Source organism: Phalaenopsis equestris, unplaced genomic scaffold (assembly GCF_001263595.1).
Source record: "Phalaenopsis equestris unplaced genomic scaffold, ASM126359v1 Scaffold234717, whole genome shotgun sequence".
Taxonomy (NCBI): Eukaryota; Viridiplantae; Streptophyta; class Magnoliopsida; order Asparagales; family Orchidaceae; genus Phalaenopsis; species Phalaenopsis equestris.
Genome location: NW_018252621.1, coordinates 2,680 through 22,255, shown reverse-complemented (window position 1 = coordinate 22,255; position 19,576 = coordinate 2,680). Strand labels below are relative to the sequence as shown.

Here is a 19,576-nt window from a genome sequence, read left to right as displayed (position 1 = left end):
TAAAATGCTAATAGATTATATAAAATTATTAATATATAAATTACTTAACTAACAATTATAAAATATAACTTAAAAGTTGATATAAAATAAAAAGTGCAATACCTAATTTTAAGACAAACATTGAGGGTGAACCAATAAAATAAAAATTTCGAACAATTTCTAATAATTTAATGCAATAATTAAAGACTTCAAAATTATAAAAAGAAAAACTTATAACTCAAAATAAAATCTAAATTTTAAAGCATAAATAGACTAATAAAGTTTCAAGTTTCATAAAACATACAAAATTAATTTAGTAGCATTTTATTCCCTCTCGCTAAACTATGATCCGGATTGACTGTTTTGCTTCAAAATGTCAAAGCACGCTTCAACAAAGCAAAGTGGGTATCACGCACTTCGTTTCTCTTTGCACATGAAGTGGGCTTCTAAAAATATTGATAATAACATTATTATATTAGCATTGGTTTAGTTCAGTGTATCTAATTCATATCAATGTTTTCTAGAAAGAGCAAAAAAAATCTCTTTTTTTTTAAAAAAAATGAAACATTACAAAAAAAATCTTGAAATTGTCCTGGAGTGTCCAAGTACATGCACAATATCCAACAAAACAACTCCGTATTAGGCAACCCAATAGAAACGAGTAGTTTAAACTTTACACAATTGGATAACTTTTTAAAAGTGTGTATGCTTCATAGACATTAAAACAATTAAACGACTGATTTAAATTTCAGTTGGGGCAATTACATACATAGCACTTGTAACAATGCTATTTGTAAATCTAGCACCCACTTTTATCCATTTTTCAAATTCTCACTCAAATATCAAAATTCATGATAAAACCTCATCCCATATTTTTTTCATTTTTATTAAATTCCCAATGGTTTGACCGTGTCATTCGTTAATGCATTGGTTCAATGGCTCAAAAAAAACACATGGATGCTAATTTTATAAATAACAATGTTTTGAAGGCAAAGTATGTAATTATCCCTAAATTTTAAGGTTAGCATTTATCAACCAGTATCAACTGATAAAAAGCCTATAAAAGCTACCAGCATGTCCCAGTGCAACATCCCAATAAAAAAATTTCTTATATTTAAATTTATAAAGATGACAAGGTTATGCTCTTCAGTGTGCCATGAAGAAATTTAGTAAAGAGACAATGGCTATTGATAGAAGCATGAAGAAAAATTCTTCACATCAATTCAAGATATTCATTGAAGCATTGGCTATGTTTCCTTTTCTTAAACAAAAAATGCATTAGAAATAGCCAAAACACGCTTGGTTGATCAAGCTTGTCCCTTTTTTAATTGTTATGGAATCAAGGAAGAAAATAAATCAGTACTTACACAAAATTTGTCCATTCAGATCAGACTGTCATCATAGAATACATGCAATAACATGAAACACTAAAGCATTTTACCAATTTTTGTCGCATGACGTAACTATTATGGTCATTAAAAGTTTTAAAACAAAGTAATTATTCCATTATTTAACAAACAACTCTTTTAAAATCCAGATGGTGGGTCTCATATTGCTCGCAAGAAATAATGGAATTCTGGACGATTAAAGACATCCATATGATTCAATTCACTCAAGATAATGTGAAAATATAGAAGAAATGTAATTCTTTTGGAAGCAAATGAAATGGATATTCAGCCAAAATGAAAGTTTACAGAAAGTGAATAATCACATGAACGCATCACGAAACAATAAAAAAAGTCAACTTTTCCACCATTTACAAATGAAGGAAATTCATAAATTGTGTTATGGCAAGATTTATAAACTGAAAAAACGATTATCAACAAGGCCACTACCGCAATTTTCCCATTGTCCAGCCCAATTACGCATCCTCTAGTTTTTAGCCAGCAATAATTCTGATAGCTAGAAAAATGACAGAGCTTTATATACATACACCAAAAGTCACCTATAATTGCATATTTAACACCAAAAACTTTATATTTACTAATATAAAAATCTAATTTCTAAATTACACTAAATCCTATGTGTTAAAGGATATATTTTACTTTAGATAATTTAACTCTATAGTGGTGTTTTTGACATGATTTAGAGATTAGGATGTAATATAAGTATAAATAAAGATTTGGGTGCTAGATATGTAAATAAATAAGAATTCCATGCTATGTATGCAAATCAACCAAAATGATACTGAAAATTTCTTCAATGTACCAAAAAAACTCAATGATATTTTAATTTACTACATAGACCTAGGTTCGTAAATTTAATGAACTTTGGCATAAAATCAGTGGTTAAAGAATATAAACAACACCATAATATGAAATTACTAGTTCAAATAAGATTGGGTTACAATGTAATTATCTAAATAAATATCCAAATCAAACAGAAATGCATTTAAGCGCAACGCTAAAAGAAATTGAGATTCATCACTTAAAAAAGGTTATAAGATGCTGCACTATCAGCCAATTCAATTCACGCAAACTGACCTCCTGTGCAAGGTCTACGAACACAATCCAAGAGATAAAGGAACTAAAATCAAATTATCATTAAATTACCCTTGAAAAGTTATCATTTATGGCCTAATTTTCATTATTTGTTTTAAATTTATTTAATAAGGATGCCTCATCCTTCATCAGAGTTTAATTCTGTATAAATAGGCCATCATCTATATGTTCTTTCTTCACTATTACTTGAGTTACTGAGAACATGAGAAATGCTTAAGAGCTTTTACTTTGGCTTCTAATTTCATTGCACTGAGGATTCAACAATTTGATGTCTCAACCATTGAACATCAACAATTTTAAGATTTGCTCATTGGTACAATTTTCTTTTGTATTCATTCAATCTTCTAATCGGATTTAACTATCTATCACCATGACAAAAGAAAACATTACAAAAAACTACACATCCATTGATAAAATGCCTAAACTATAAAGTAGGGTACCTTGCAAAAGCTAAATAAGTGATGCGGTTGGCATCGACTAGCTACAACAAAAGCCTCATCTTCCAGCAATCACAAGCAAAGGAGAGAGCATTCCTTGTATTTCCTGCAGTGAATGTTGTATCCTCAACTCCTCTTCAACCATACACTTGAGATTCTGCACATGGCGGCATAACTCCTCAGAAGATTGAAAATCTTTAGTTCGCATCTCAAGCACCCTCTTCGCCAGACCCATCAAAAACCTTGCATATCTCGGCTTTGTAGCATTTCTATGAAAAAATTGAAATAGCATGCCAAGCCCATTCACGTCAAGATTTGCAATACACTTTAAAAGCTTCTTCCTTGCAACAAGTTCTTCCATTACAGCCACAATGCTGCCTGGTCTCCTAGTGTTTAAAGCTGATAAAAGTGCATCTCTGTGCCTGAATTTCTTCAAGAGCATATCATGCTCCACCAATTTCACCTTTTTTGGCTTTTTCACCACGTGATCACCCTCTGAAGGCTTCTCACTCTGCCCACGTTGAAAATACCTATAATATGTAGGCCTTAGAACCCTCTTCTCTGTCTCCGGTAAAGACTGATCAATCTCACCAGTAAACTTGTCCAATGCCTCCTCTTTCAGCTTCTTCTTTCCTGCATAAATAACTCCATTTGATGTGCCAACCACTCTAGACAACCCCGAAGGAGAAAATCCGACTGACAACAATTGAGCTGGATATCTCACAGTGTGAGTGATTTTAAAAGCAGCAAAATCAAAAACTTTTAAATACCCATCAATGGATACGCTAAGAATTCTCGACTCTCCACGGAAGCCAGCGCCTTCGTTGCCAACTTTTCCCAGGCATAGTGAAGTGATTGTCTTATTGTGGGACTCCATCGTATGAATAAGTCTCCCTCCACCAATCACATCCCAAATCTTCAGTGAATTCCCGCCAGCAGTAGCAATGAGGCCACCGGAGGGAAGGAATAGCACGCTCTCTACCGGGCTCCCATGCGTAAAAGTGGAAACTTGATTGGAATCTGGAGACATACGGGCGTCCCAGACCTTAACGGAATGATCGTAAGAACCCGTGGCGATGACTTCGGCGGAGATCGGGGAGGGAGAGCACGCGCGGATGTAGTCGCGGTGGGCGGCAGGAAAGGAGAGAAGGGGTGATTCGGTGGAAACGTCCCAGTAGGTGAGGAGGGCATCGTCTCCAGCGGAGAAGAGGTGGAGCTTATCGGCAGCACGAGGGAAGCGGACGACATGAACAGGGCGGGAATGGGCGCGTAGACGGCGGAGTGCGTGGCCTGAGCTGAGGGGGTTGAAGACCTGGACAAGGCCGGACTCGCCGCCCGCAGCGAGGAGAGCGCCGTCGCAGCGAAAGGAGGGAGAGTAGGCGACGTCTGTGAAGGAGGAGATTGGGGAGTGGGCCTTGGGGGAGAGAGAGGCCCCGTCGAAGAGATGTAAGGCCGCGGAAGAGGCGGCTACGAGGTCAAAAGGAGGGCTGGGAGAAAATTCGAGCGAGGTGACAGGGAGGATGAGGTCGGAGGAGAGCTCGTGGTTCTTGTAGGAGCGCCAAAATTTGGATTCGGGTGTGAGAGGGTGGAATTTGCGGGAAGAGGGCTTATGAGCTGATTCCACAGGGAAGAAGGGTTTCGATTGGTCCGCCATGTGGTTTGCTCTGCAGAGACACCGAGCTGCGGCGGGAGAAGGGTCCCGGTTAGGTTTTACGCTGAAGTCCTAACGGAAGGAACACCCTAAACCCTAAACTTTCAGAGCGCATATTACGTCGCGAATATCCCGCTCCATCAGCGTTATTCTTAAAAAATAAAATATTATTGGAGCATTACGTGTCTTGTTTAATTATTTACTTATTGAAAAATTCTTCGGTCTTATTTTATATGGAGATGTGTTATTCGACATATTTCTCGTGTTATTTCAATTTTCACTATTTTATTAGAATAACATAGACTCAAATCAAGTAATGCGGTGTGGAATATTTCAATACCACTTTATTTTACACAAATAACGCTGATGAAATATTCATATAACACAGCTATTATTGCAATTCGAATGTAGCTCTACGTTCGGAGTCCTGTCGTAATATTTTTTCAAACTTTCATTGGGGTCTTTACATACATAAGCACAAAAATCTTGTGATGTAGTTTCATATTTCCCACCTAAACTTTCATTTTTACACACAGCGCTAACCTTTATCCTTTCTATGTATCATATCGATTTAGAGCACCAAAGTTTTGAGTGCGTAAAATGATTAAAGTGATACGTAAATTTATAAAAAAAATAATTAAAGGGGATTAAAGACTTGGACAAGGGTTAAAAAAAATACATCCTTTCGTACATAAATAAAGTGATATGTATATAAAAAATGAACTTAAGGTGTTAAATATATAAATATATAGAAATTAAGTGCTATGTATATAAATCTTCCTTTTAATTCTTATATTTATAATCTTTTATCTATAAATCAAAAATATATTTCACTTTTAAGAAAAAAAAATAATTGTGATATTAAAAATTTGAGTGTTGTAAATGTCAAAATCAAAATGCAAGTATGTATATCTAAATACATATAAATGTGTGGCATGCATATAAACGACTCAAATAAAAAACAAAAATTACATAATTACCGCATAATTAGTATCCATTTATTTTCTTAACACTCAACATATTTTTATTTAAATTTGTAGCATGAAAAAAATGTATTTTACTTTAAGAAGTAAATAACAATGATATTTTTTATGTGATATTAAAACATATGAGTATTAGGCATGTAAATATGAAAGCTTGAGTGTTAGATATATAAATATTTAAAAATCATGTGATATGTATGTAATAATAACTCCGAAAAAAATAATAAATTAGATCAAAGTTATTCCCTTGAATGGCTCGAGAGAATTTAGCCACTTTTATTTTAAAATTTGTTTATTGATTTAAATAATTAAATGATAATATAACATAATATATTACATTAATTTTTTGTGATAAATACATACATAGCACCCTAAGCATTGTTAAATTTTTTTTTTTTATGTAAATCATTTATATATTTAAATATTCACATCAATCAAATAAAATTTTCCTTCAAAATTCATGTGTTAGGTTATTTGTTAGAATTATCATAAATAAGATAGTATAGAGCACATTATAAAACTACCTTAGATACAATTGGGATTCAACTCTTCCCAAAACAAAAGACCAAGTAGGATTACTTTGTACAAATTATATGTAGTCAAGCATGTGCTATTAAGCTTTAGTTTTATTTAGCAAAAAGTAAAAAAAATTGTCAACTAAAATGATGGATCAATTCTAGTATAAACTAAATTTTGTTAGTATACGTGCTAGTATATTGGGTTTAAAATCCTTGAGTTTCAGGAGCATCTATTATAAGCCCAAAATATTATAAGGCTCCTTTAATGATATAAATAGAATAAAAAAGATAATTATATTATTTTTCGTCTACGCCGTGCCATGGCTTTTACTTTGCACTTAACTACTGTGAAAGAAGAACATAGAAGTATGCTTTTGAGCATGAATTTGTTAATTGTTAGTCTCAAATCAAAATTAAAATACATTAAACAAGGCTCAAAATTAAATTAAAGCATCTAAAAATTATAATTGCATTTATTAAGATGTTGACACTCACTAAATCAATTCAAACCAATTTCTAATTAATATAAAACCCACTCAAATTATCATATGCATTAATTGAAAATTTTAAATTCTTCAATGTATCATAATATCGTAGGATGTAGTCTATCATTAGTATTGTAGGACCTTAGAATGAGATGATCCATCTCACAATGGATAGGGTTAATATAGTATGTTCTTTATAAATAATTTAAATTGAGTCTCTAGTTGCAAAGCAAACAAATTCACTTGAAAGCTTGAATAAAATAGCAAACTCGATTAGAAATCACTCTAGATGTCATGTAGACACATTATTTTAGATATTTTAACTTTAGGAATTAACTAAGATTGTATTTATTTTCACTTCATCATGTGATAAATTGATTTGCTAGCAAATTATTTGGTTATAATTATGCATGTTATGATTTGTTTGTGTTAAATTATGTACTTAATGACACAATAAAATGTTAGATAGTGTCTTAATGCAAAATTATCCTAAGCCAATCAAAATCATGATAAAAATTATGCGTATAATGGCAGATGCACCTATATGGAATTTTTATTTATTAAAGCACTATTACACAATGAAAATTCATGTATGAATGTGTACCGAAATCATAGAGATCATGATGTCCTAGAGTATGTAAATGAATCAGGTCAAATAGAACTATTATTTTTAGATATTTTTATATAATTAGGGTATAGTTTTAGTAAAACTAATTCAAGCTGCATATTTTGATCATGTTGCTTGTTTAGGATGTCTTATAGAATAAAACTTAATAAACACATGATTTTATTTGTTGTAATGAATTTGATTTGTCTCATTTTATATTTTTTTTCATATAATGGTGATGTGTGTCAATTGTGATCTACTTTCTAGAAACTTTTAATGTATTCTTAATTTACTTCACAACTCTAAAATAAACATTAAATTTAAGCTTTCTTATAGAACATACATAGCTTTTTCTAAAGTATTTTTTCAAAATAATCAAATGTTATACTCCTCTACTCTCAATAGAGAAATCGACAGCTACTTATATAATTCACAAAACGATAAAATTTTTTTATCAACAATTGCCTTCATTTGATACATACTATCTATAGACCTTAATATTTTGCATTATCTAAATGCTCTATCATGTTAGGATATACCACCAAAGAAAAATACATATTAGTTTATATTAATACTTACATGGTCATGCTATTTAGCAACAATTGATAAGTCATAAGTAATTTTATATGGCATCGTTTTTAAGACTTGTAGGTTGATCTATTTGGTTGAACCCTTTAGATAAAATTGTATGGCTAAATATAGCCTTCTTAAGGTTTAAATTTATAAAACCCATCAAGATCACTTATTGCACAAGATTTAGGTTCAAGGCATTATCATAACGATGATATAAGTCCCTATAGAATAAGTTCCACGTCTTTAGTTGTGACATTATAAAATCTTATCACAAACATTTTCAATTTCGAAGTCGCTATTGATTATAAACTTTTAAGTATCATTTTTAGTTAACTATTTAACTCATAATTAAATCCAATTTCGATATCAAAGTGGCAATTGTCCAACATAGGATATAATGTATACTTCATGTGCATTTTTCCATTGACTTTTTCATACAACTTTCTAATCCAATTGCGCCTATCTCATTTAGCAAATTTTTAAACTCAAACATTTTAAAACTGTCTTAAAAACTATATGTTTCAACTTTAACAAAAGATTTTCTTAAGGAGTTTTTTCTTAAGATATGTTTAACCATAGAGCATGCGCCTAAAAGGAACTTGAACTTTAAATAAAAGAAATCGTAACAATTTCTACCATATAGAAAAAATATATATGGGAAACATTCAAGATCTGTTAGTTTTTATCTTTTAATCACAAAGTATTTTAACTGATAAATTTGCACCTTGATCAGCTCGAAGGTTTTATGAACTTAGGGGTATTAATGTTACCCTTATTCTTGAATAGAGTGCTAAAATTTTCCATAAGTTACCAAGCCTCTACTTAAATCTTCATAAATAGGTACTAATCTTATTATTGTGATTTGAAGTTCAATTATATTTGATTTTTGTCTAGTGCATGATTGTTAGTTATTTATTATTTTCTTCTAAGTTTGTTGGGTTGTGGTGTTTCATCCCATTAGCCATATTTTCTTTCCAGTGTATTTGGCTGATGCAACATGATGGCCAAAATCTTCAAATAAATTTGATAGATTTATAGTCATCGACTCATTTTGATCCGAATAGTAGTATTCATTTGTGTTTACTCAACTCTTTTGATTTCTTGGAGTCTTTGGAATATCATATATGTTTCTATCAAATTAATGTAGTTTTTAGAAAGTCCTAATATTTGAATATGGGGTTCTATAGCTGTTCGATTTTGGGTTGATGCTTTTCCTAGGTAAATTTGATGCTCAACTCTTCCCAGCCTTTCTTGATTTCCAGATCAACATCCCTACCAAAAATATGGTTATTTTGTGTTGCAATGACTAGTTATTGATAGGCTACAATGCTTGCTAATTTTGTTCAGCAAAAATGATTCCCTCTAATCAGATGTTTTGTTTGCAATCAATGATTAACTTATCCTCTTTCATTTTGTTTCATTTCAAACTTTTAATATGAGTGAGTATCATCTTTTTGAAGCACATGACATCCTCCTTTATGATGATGGTCATGCCATCTCGTAGCTTTTTGATTATTTTTGGCTCAAACTATAATATCTACTTTATTTCAAAGTATGTGTGATACGATTCTTGCTAATTGGATTATATCAACAACTAATGAAGTTTGAGATATTGCATTCGGCCTTGAGCCTTAAAAGGTGTAATCATTTGAAGTACATAAAATACACATTTCAAAGTATAAGATTAGAACACCAAAATGTTGCGAGTGTAAATATCAAACTTTAGGGGTTAGATATGTAAATACATAAGATTTGTGTGGCATGCATGAAAAATGAAACAATGAATATGATTCATTGTCTCAAAATTTTCAGATTATAATAGTATTCTAAACCCAAATAAAACTGAATTTATGCTCCAGACACTAAAAATTGCATGATCCACAATTTTCTAATCACGTCATCATCTTCAAACTTCCAAAAATATCAAAAGCAAATTTCAAACAAAATTAGATAATCATAAAGTTTCCAAAATCGCATAACAGACCAAATGAAGGAAATTTAGAGCTAAAATCATATCCTGACTTGGAACACATTAAAGCAGCTATAAAGTCGAACCAAAGCAAAACAACGAATTCAGGAGAAAATTTCTGATCACATGAGAAAGTAAGAAAGAAGCATATAATTAAGGATATCAAGTCCTCAACGCTTCCCACCACCACCACCAAGCTTTGGTCCCTTGGAACCCTTGAGCACATTACCCTTGGTCTGGGTCTTCTGCGTTTTGGCCAAAGCCTCAGCCTTCTTGGTCTTCTTCTCATCCTTAGTCTTTTTTATCCGCTCCTTTATTTCACTGCACAGAGACATACAAACCATTGGAAAGCTAAGTTTAATACAAACAAAAGGATAACAAAAGCAGAAGATGGATAGAAGAGTTTAAAAACACCGTAATGGTCATCAAACTTCTAGTTTTTCTAATGCAAAGTGAGCCAATTTCTGGTAAATAATAAATACTACATCATACCGCAGAGCTGCTTCTCTGGCAGCATCACGAACTTCAGGCTTCTCAGTTCTTTTCTTTTGAATGACCTCCAAGGAAGCGCCGACAATTGACCTGGAGAGAGGCTTCTTAGTAGCACGACGCCTTTTCTTCACAGATTCATCATGAATATCCTAATCCATAAACAAAAATTTATGTCAAATGAACATGATATTTAAGTTTGGGCCTTCTTAGAAAACTATGTGGAAATCTCCTTCTCTCCTCCAAAAAGCAGGACAGTAACACGGATTAAAAAATAAGAAGCCAGCATTTAATCACACAATTCTTACATATATTTACATCTCTAACACCTAGACATCCATATTTACATGTATACCACTCAGATATTTAACATCACATCAAAAACACCATCATCATTAACTTTTTAAAAGTGAAAAATACCTTTTTTTTCATGCATAGATTTATGACATCAAAATATCAAACTTTGGGTAATAGATATGTAAATGCATGAGAATCGGGCACTATGCATGTAAATTTCACAAAAAGAAAATATTCATTCATAAACATATGCTGCCATTCAATCCTGCTATCTACCTAAATTTAAATAAAAAACAAAAACTAAAGGAAGTGTATGACGCATGGAAAAGAAAGTGCTAAAATAATGTTCAAATATGAGATTCTTATATGCTTGTACTAATAATAGTAAAACAAAGATGCAGCTGGAAATCCAACAAATCAAGAAATTAATCACCTAATAGAAACAAATACCATGAATGTTGCTAATTTTGATACAAGTGTGACTGAAGGGCAGGCCAGCCCAAAAGAAATTGACGTGCAGTTATGCATCCTTGCAGGCATCACAAAATTTATATTATATTAATTTAATAAAAGATTCCTTGAATTATATGGTTATGAATAGGACTAATTTTAGTATGCAAAACTTCCATTTTCTTTTATTCATTTACTTGAATGTTTTCATGAACAAATGATAAGATTGCTAAAATCTTCATTGCCAGTGCTGAGGCAAAATCAAAACATTTCAAGGGATTAGGGATATGATGTCAAGTACAATCATAAAAATTATAGCCAAATTAATTAAATGAATCAAAATTTAAAATTTTCTAATCCTAAGGCAATTACCAAAAGCGACACCACACCCTAACCTAACCCTATGTTCTGAGAAATAGGCAAAAAGTTTGATAAGATGCCAACCAAAAATAATACATCACAAAACTCAATTGTAATGAAAAATAGATGAAAGGACAAGAAGTCAGCCATGACTGCACGTAAAAATTCACTCAAGTGTGGTGAAAAACAGAATTTGGTAGATGTATAAAATTTAGAAAATTTGAATGGAAGGATCAATAATAATAGAAATAATGAACAAGATGATTAGAATAAGAATAAATTTTATTTGTTTACAAATTGAGATCTTTATTTTACATGGACATAATTTTTCAAATCATTATTTATCGACCTAATCCATTGTACAATTGTATTTTTATCTTTCAATGTGATATATTATTTATAATATTGTATTTGATAAAATAAAAAAAAATTGAAATTTATGTGGTGATAAATTTCAGCCATTCTCATTTATATTTGCTCATATTTGGTGAAAGAATATCCTCCTAAAAAATACAAATCAATACATGATCACCAACATCATACTCCTTATAAGTTTTATTTTTATTTATTTATTCAATTTCTTTATTCAACAAACAAAGAATTAACTTTTTTCCATTTTTTTTCCATTTCAGAAAAGTTATTAATGTATAAATGTAATTATTGAATCTAAAAATGCATGATGGTATGAACATGATATCAATTTTGATATATATTTTTGGATAATACACATAAATTATTCCAAAGTGTTTTAATTATAAATTTTGAAATAGTGCTATTATGCAAAAACGCTAATATGGAAAAAAAAATCAATTATTAGATTTTCACAGCTAAAACATCTATAATATTTCCAATACCCTATTGAGCTCCTCAATTTGCATAGATAAAAAAATCATTGACTCATTTATATGAAGCTTTCTTGCATACTAGCTTTCAACAACAACAACAACAACAACAACAACAAAGCCTTAATCCCACTACGTGGGATCGGCTACATGAATCTTTTTTCTCCATTGCGTCCTATTTAGTGTCATATTTTCATTTAGTTCCCTCTTGCATGACACTAAATAGGACGCAATGGAAAAAAAGGATTCATGTAGCCGACCCCACGTAGTGGGATTAAGGCTTTTTTGTTGTTGTTGTTGTTGTTGTTGTTGTTGTTGTTGTTGTTGTTCTCTCTTGCATACTAGCTTTATTGAGAATAATTTTATGGTCTAGTCATTATTCTCTCAACCATAAAGTGTCATTCATATCATAAATTTAGGGTCTTCTTTAAAAAATATGTGCTATGTTCATGGGTAGAGTATCACACCATATATGATACTCATAACTGCTCCTTATAATGGGCACCAGACATCTAGATGTAATGGATATTAACTAACTCATGAGAAATGCTTCATGATGGTGATCTAGTTTCAGGTTTATTCTTAAAAATGTACGAGTAGATATCATACTCATCGCACTAATGATATTTTTTTAGAACAGAAAGGTTGAGGATATTGCATGGACAATAGAGACTGGTAATAAAAAAAATCAAGTTATGTCGAGTGTGGATTGATACATGATAGAATTAGAAAGAATAAATTAAGGGACAATGATACGGATAAAAAAACTAAATTTTATTAAAATAAAGTCAAAATACTTGTTTGAACATGTATTTCAAATGGTACAAAATGCGTACAGAAAATAGGTATATAGAATAAGTACATATGAAATAAGTAGGTAACACAAATACAACGTATAACAACAATAAAGTTTTAATCCCACTACGTGGGGTTGGCAACATGAACTCTTTTTCTCCATTGCGTCCTATTTTCATTCAGTCCTAATAAATTAAGATCATTTTTTTATACAATAAGCCCAAGTCTTCCTAGGTCTACCTCTGCCTTTCTTAACACAAGTCGAATCTAAAACATCTACTCTCCTAATCGGATCATACGATGGTCGACGCTTAATGTGACCAAACCATCTAAACAACATTCTCTAATTTTGTCAGTCACAGGAGCTACACCAACCCTATCACAAATATATTCATTTCGCATTTTGCCTCTAAGTGTAAAGCCACTCATCTACCTAATCATTGTAATCTCGGCAACACTTAACTTAGTATTATGCTTCTCTTTTAAAGGCCAACATTCAGCGCCATATAGCATTGCAAGTCTCACCACCGGCTTATAAAATTTTCCTTTCAGTCTAAGCGGTGCTTTTCTATCACACAAAAGGCCCGAAGCATTCCTCCACTTCAACCAACCAACTTGAATTCTATTATTAACATCCCCATCTATATCACCATCGCTTTGAACAACAAACTCGAGATATCTAAATCATTCACACCTAATAATTTGATCACCCATAGTTACACTTCTGTCACTAAAGCTGCTACTACTAAAATTACATTCAATGTATTCAATTTTAGTTCTACTCAAATGAAGGCCTTTAGACTCCAATGTAGACCTCCATAATTCAAGTTTTTCCTAGGCTTTTTATCTCGTCTTATCCACGAGAAGGATATCATCAACAAAAAGCATACACCAAGGTACATGCTCCTGTAAATGTCCAGTAAGACCATCCATAACTAAATCAAAAAGAAATGGGCTTAAAGCCGATCCCTGATGTAATCCAACATAAATAGGAAAATATTTGGTCAATCCTCCTTTAGTTCGAACAAAAGTAACAACTCTAGTATACATATATTTAATAACTTGAATATAAGTAATATCAACACCTTTCATCTCAAGAACTCTCCAAAGGGTATCTCTTGGAACCTTATCGTATTAAGTTTTGTTGGAGGTATTAAACTTATCATTTACAAATTATTTTGATCAAGCTGTAATTGATCAAGCTGTATTACAGCTTGATCAAAATAATTTGCCAAGGATAAGTTTAATACCTCCAACAAAACTTAATAAGAATAAACTGAAAATAAGAGTTCACAAGGCCAACCTCAGATATTTGAAATAAGAAAAATAATGTTGCGGATGGCAGGTTGACATGTTTTAATATCATGAAATTACATGTCTTAGAAATAAATAGTATCTCAACAACTTAAACTTCTCTATCACCACATGCTGTCCTCATAAGTACATAATCCACAAAGCATTTCAAGTATCAGAACATATCTCCAAAATCAAGGTAAGCCGCTCTCTTAGGCATGCTTCGTAATGGCACCTGCCAAGAAGATGCACAAGGAACAAGTTACACAGCACCTAGCCTAAAAGCCTATGACAACTTGCCTTAAAAAACAATGGCAGGGAATGTTTCTCCATGCTTTTGGGGGAGAATTCAGAATTACCACTTGGCCAATGTTAAAAAAGATGGAATTCTAAAAAGCTTGTTCTACCAAAAGTTTGCAATGGATCATTCAAATTGCAATTTCCAAGTGGGAAGCTCGGAGAGAGGATGTTGGCACACTGAATATGCAAATAAATTTAAATTATCACCTCTTATATCACGCTAAGTTTCATGCCTTAATAGATTTGGATTGACATATCTGACATTTATCATCTCATGCACTTGATTCATCATCCATGTTCAGTAAACTACCTAAATTAACCAAAAAACTAAAAAAGAAATTCAAATTACTCAAGCCAATCCCCACACCGGATTGTTTCAAGACATTTTAATATAAAGATAATGTCAATATCATAAGAGGATATCTTAAAGAGAAAAAAATAGATGAAATTTTTTAACCAAAAGTACGGAATAGAGCACAAATGGCAGGAAGCAACATCACAAATAACAAAACTGGCCCTAATAAAACAAAGCAATCATACATTCAAATTAAAATTGGGATTTGTTCGTAATTCTGTAATCAGCCACTACTTGAGCTGACAATACATTGATTGTGCATTTAGAGATGAAGTTTCATGCGTGAATGGTTACATTATTTAGATCACTAAGCATGGTCCTATCACAAATCAACTTAAAACATGCGTACCGCGTGAAAGGATACATTAAATTCAATAACAGACTCAAAACTGTAATTTCCACATAAGATCAATCAAAATTAATCTAATTATGCAGCAATCAACAAACAACTACTTCCCACAGCAGATATGTCAAAACAGAAACACAAAACATTTTCCAGCATCAAATTTAAACATTGCATGACTTCCAACATCATCCAAGGCTTTAATAGTTGTCTCAAAAGATTTTAAAGAGTTACTGACAAACAAAAGTTCCCATAGAAGTAAAAATTATTGCAAATAATTACCTTCTTGTGCTGTTTCCTGTACATTGCTGTCCAGGTAAGTTTGGCAGGTTTCAGCCGGTTGTGAAAATATCGTTTACATTTTGAGTTTGAAAAAAGAAAGACCTAAAAGCAACAAAATTACAAAAATAAGAATATGTAAAACCAAATCCACAAATTAGCTATGTTTGTGAACATGCAGTAAGTATACCTGGGAGTCACCTCGAACAAATCTAATACCCTTTCCAGGGTAAATCTTAGCACCACTAAATCGGCAAAGTTCAGTCCTAAAAAATTATACACAATAAAGCTTACTCATAAATATTGCATATATAATCCCACAAAAAATTTAAAAAGCAAAGTAAGCACCCTTTCACAATTATCACAACATTCTATATTGGTGTTGTATGTCCAATATAGTTCCCAAAATTGAGTTATGCATAAGATATCTTCCACAATTAGCTATGTAGTGAAACCAAAATAAAATAAAATCAAAGCAACTCCAAACATAGCAGAAACTATGTCAAAGATGAAAAAAAAAGAGATGTAATACCAATTATAATGTTAGCATAGAATGCTCCAAAGGTGTCAATATATAAGTCTCTTTTCAAAGAGAGAGAGAGAGAGAGAGAGAGAGAGAGACCTAACAATTTCTAGCAGCCACAATAAATTGAATCATTTTCAAAAACGTGAGAAACTCAAAACTATCATTCTAGCATGCCCAAACGGTTATCTATAACAAGCTCATAATTTCAATTTCATTCAATAGCACATAGGCACATACTTGAGCACCATCCCTTCTGACCTAAGATTTCAAAGCGCTGCTTGGTTTTCCTACAAAAACAACAGAAAAAAAAGACACAGTTAGGGCCTGTCCAGTAACGGATTTAGAGCAGGATTTAAGCTGGACTTAGCCTCAATCTTGCCTGACGATCATTTTGGACAAAATAAAGCCTCGGATTTGATAAATACAGATTTCACTGATTTCGGCCCTAAATCCCGGATTTACAAAATCCAGCGAATCGGTGGATTTAGCAAATCCGGGACGGACGCTTCGCGCGAAAAAAAAAAAAGAACGACGTGAAGTTACCTTGCTCAACGGTTTCGCGTAGGAGAGGAGCAGATGGAGGAAACAAAATGGAAGTTTCGGATCTCTGTAAGCCGCGATCCCGAAGTTGCGTAACCAGTTAGCTCTACTTGCGACTGTATCGCGAGGGTTCAGTGACGACGGCGATAGTTCTGGACGAAACCAGAAAGCGGAGGCGGCACATGCGAGGGTTCGGGGAGAGGAGCAGGCAGGCGAGGGGCAGTGTAGGCGAGGGTTTCGATTAATTTTAGTTTAAAGTTAAAATTTTCTTAATAGCTTTCCCTCTTTGTGTAATAAATATTGTCCGAACACGTCTTATTTATGTTATAAAGTTTTTAAATTATATCGGGCTTTAACTCATTTGTTATTATCAGAGAAATGCTTTGAAAGCGGAAAATGGGTTTAGTTTGTTAAAAACAAATTAGCCATGGGAAAGAAAAGGAAAAGCAAAGGATCCAAATCGAACCAAAGGGGAGGCGTGGACTTTGCACCAAATTAGGTTTTATTAACTTTTGAAGTTAGGGTTTATCATGCTAGAAGTGTTCTCTGACTATGGAAAATTCAAAGAATAATCCTAGATATAGAGAAAAAAAAACTCTTAAAATTTCACACCATGGTAATTAATATTTAGCTATCTATGATTTAAATAAGATTTATATTATTTAATTAATTTAAAAATAAATATAACTAAAAAAAAATTTATTTTTAATCCACATGATTCTTTTCTTTTCACTGAGCACAGGGGTATTTTTATTTTATTTTTATGATTTTTTTTATTATGAATTTTCAAAGTTTTTGAAATAATTTAAATAAAAAATAGGATATTTTTCTACTTATCCAAGTCAGTGCCACGCAATCCTCGACAACTCTGAGCTTTCCACTCATCGTCGCACTACTAGATACCGCCTTCTGAGTCAGCCGCGATGCGTCCCGCCTTTACCGCTTCATCTCCTCGTTCAACGCGATCCGATCTGTCCGTCCAATACGTGTGCGATCGGATGACTCTTGGTCATCGTCCCCAAATGACTTAACCCATAAGCCGCTCATTTTCTATGTCTAATTTCTCCCTCAATTCTCAACCAAATCATGTAGGATTTGTTTCTATATCTTCATCTAGGTCAGACGATTACATCTATACAGTTACATGACCATGAAATTAATTTTTTCTTTACAAAAGCCCAAATCGAGGCTGAATTTAGGTGTTTTGATCCATTCCTTTGTTCAAGAGATGCAGTCTCAGTTGGATTTGTTCCTGAGCTTCGTTGTAAGCTGACGAACCTCCTCCAAGTGTTGATTTGAGCTGAGGTTGAATCCAAGTATGAATTAGATCAGAGGGTGATTCAGACTTGGCTTTGGACTAGGTTAGAGTGCTCAAAAGGATGGGGCTTTGATTAAGGAAGTCTTTTTTGGCTCTAATGAAGCTTATGGGACAATCAATTTGGAGTTTGGTGGCACTTGATGGTATGACCGTGAAAACCTCAGGATTTCAGTGGTGAAATTAGGGTTTTATAGTGGATATGAGGGGCTGAAAATGATTGGGTTAAACTTTGGATTATTGGAGTTAGGGTTTGGAATGATTTTGGCAGAGTTTTCCATGTTTTTGAATTGCCTCCCCTTTGGCCGTCCAAGTGACCAATTGGAATGAACCAAGTCTGGGGGTTCAAATTTTGTGTTTTGGCCATGGGGGCCTCTCAGTTTTGGTCTTTTCTGACAGCTGAGGTGGCCGTTAGGCCAGGATCAGGTCACCTCTGAGCTTAGGGGAGTCATGGGGACTGAGTAGTCAGCTCAATTTGGTTTTAGATAAACTTCAAGGTGAAGAACCAAGAAAAAAATGGGGTTTAGGCTACGTGAGCTAGGTTGGGCTCAAACCCTCAGTTAAGTGGCTAAGTCTGGTCCCAAAGTGGTTAGGATGCTTGGACTGACCCTAAGGAAGGTTAGGGTGAGGTCAAATGACTGGCATGGGCATGGGGCAAGAGTTTAAATGTTTCATGAAGAGGGAAAGTCCAAATAAAGGAGGGAAAGGGAGTGGTCACCTCTTTTGCCAAATTTGGAAAATTTGACTTTATGATGCTCGTGGAAGGCTCCATGGGGCATGCCATGCTATATATGAGCCCATGGGAAAGTTTCATGCAAATGGTATTTAGGATTTTATAATTTTAAAATAAAAGACGTCAACATGCCCAATTTTGGTGTACATGCATGATTTGTTTCATATGATGCCATGAAGAGGTAATTCAAATGTCATAAGATGATAAATAATTGATGCATAAAATTAATCCCATGGGCTTTTGAAAATTATTTATGCAAATGGGATTTTAAAATATGTATGAAAGATTTAAATTAAAATTAAACATGGGCTAATAAAATCGGGCTTGGGTTTGATTTAAATTGGGTGTGAATTTTGAAATTAGGTAGGTTAGGAGTGAATTGAGTGAAAATTGGGGTCAATTTGGTCAATTGGGTGCAAATTGGGGGTCTTGGGCCTTAAGGACAATTTTGGTAATTTTGGATATTTTTGGTCAAATTGGGCCAATTTGGGAATCTTGGGAGACTTGGGGTCAGTTAAAAAGTGTTGGGGTAGTTTTATAAAATTTTGGTGGAGTTTGAGAATTTTGAGGAATTTTGGCAAAATTAGGTATTTTAGATAATTTTGGCAAATTTAGGGGTGTTTTGAGATTTTTAGAATTTTTGGAATTTTTGGGGTGTTTTGGTCAATTGGGATGGTTTAGAATGGTTTGATATGATTTTTTGAAGAAAATTGATCATTTGGGTCATTTTTGGAATTTTAGGACTCAAGGAGCAATTTGGTAATTTTAAAAAAAAATTGGGGCTAAAAGGCCAAATTTGGTTATTTGGGTAGGATTTAAGGTTTGGGGGTACTTGGTCATGAGTCTTAGCCATGCTTAACCACCTTGGGACCAAACCTAATCCAATGTAAACCTTTTATGAGCACATATTGATCCTAGCCATCTTAACCCAAGGCCAGACGCTTGGGACGATCTAT

The 19,576-nt window shown here is 33.0% G+C and overlaps 2 protein-coding genes across 2 annotated transcripts; both read right to left on the bottom strand.

The window, feature by feature from the left end:
* Positions 1-2,698: 2,698 nt before the first annotated feature.
* LOC110038997 (protein SLOW WALKER 1) lies at positions 2,699-4,708 on the bottom strand. The gene has a single exon (XM_020743928.1). The coding sequence runs from the start codon at positions 4,569-4,571 to the stop codon at positions 2,976-2,978; it is 1,596 nt and encodes a 531-aa protein (XP_020599587.1). The 5' UTR covers positions 4,572-4,708; the 3' UTR covers positions 2,699-2,975.
* Positions 4,709-9,631: 4,923 nt separating this feature from the next.
* LOC110038993 (60S ribosomal protein L24-like) lies at positions 9,632-16,837 on the bottom strand. The gene is made up of 6 exons (XM_020743922.1): positions 16,576-16,837; positions 16,270-16,319; positions 15,697-15,772; positions 15,510-15,611; positions 10,196-10,344; positions 9,632-10,024 (listed from the first exon to the last, which is right to left on the bottom strand). The coding sequence occupies exons 2-6, from the start codon at positions 16,278-16,280 to the stop codon at positions 9,874-9,876; spliced, it is 489 nt and encodes a 162-aa protein (XP_020599581.1). The 5' UTR covers positions 16,281-16,319; positions 16,576-16,837; the 3' UTR covers positions 9,632-9,873.
* Between the last annotated feature and the right edge of the window lie 2,739 nt (positions 16,838-19,576).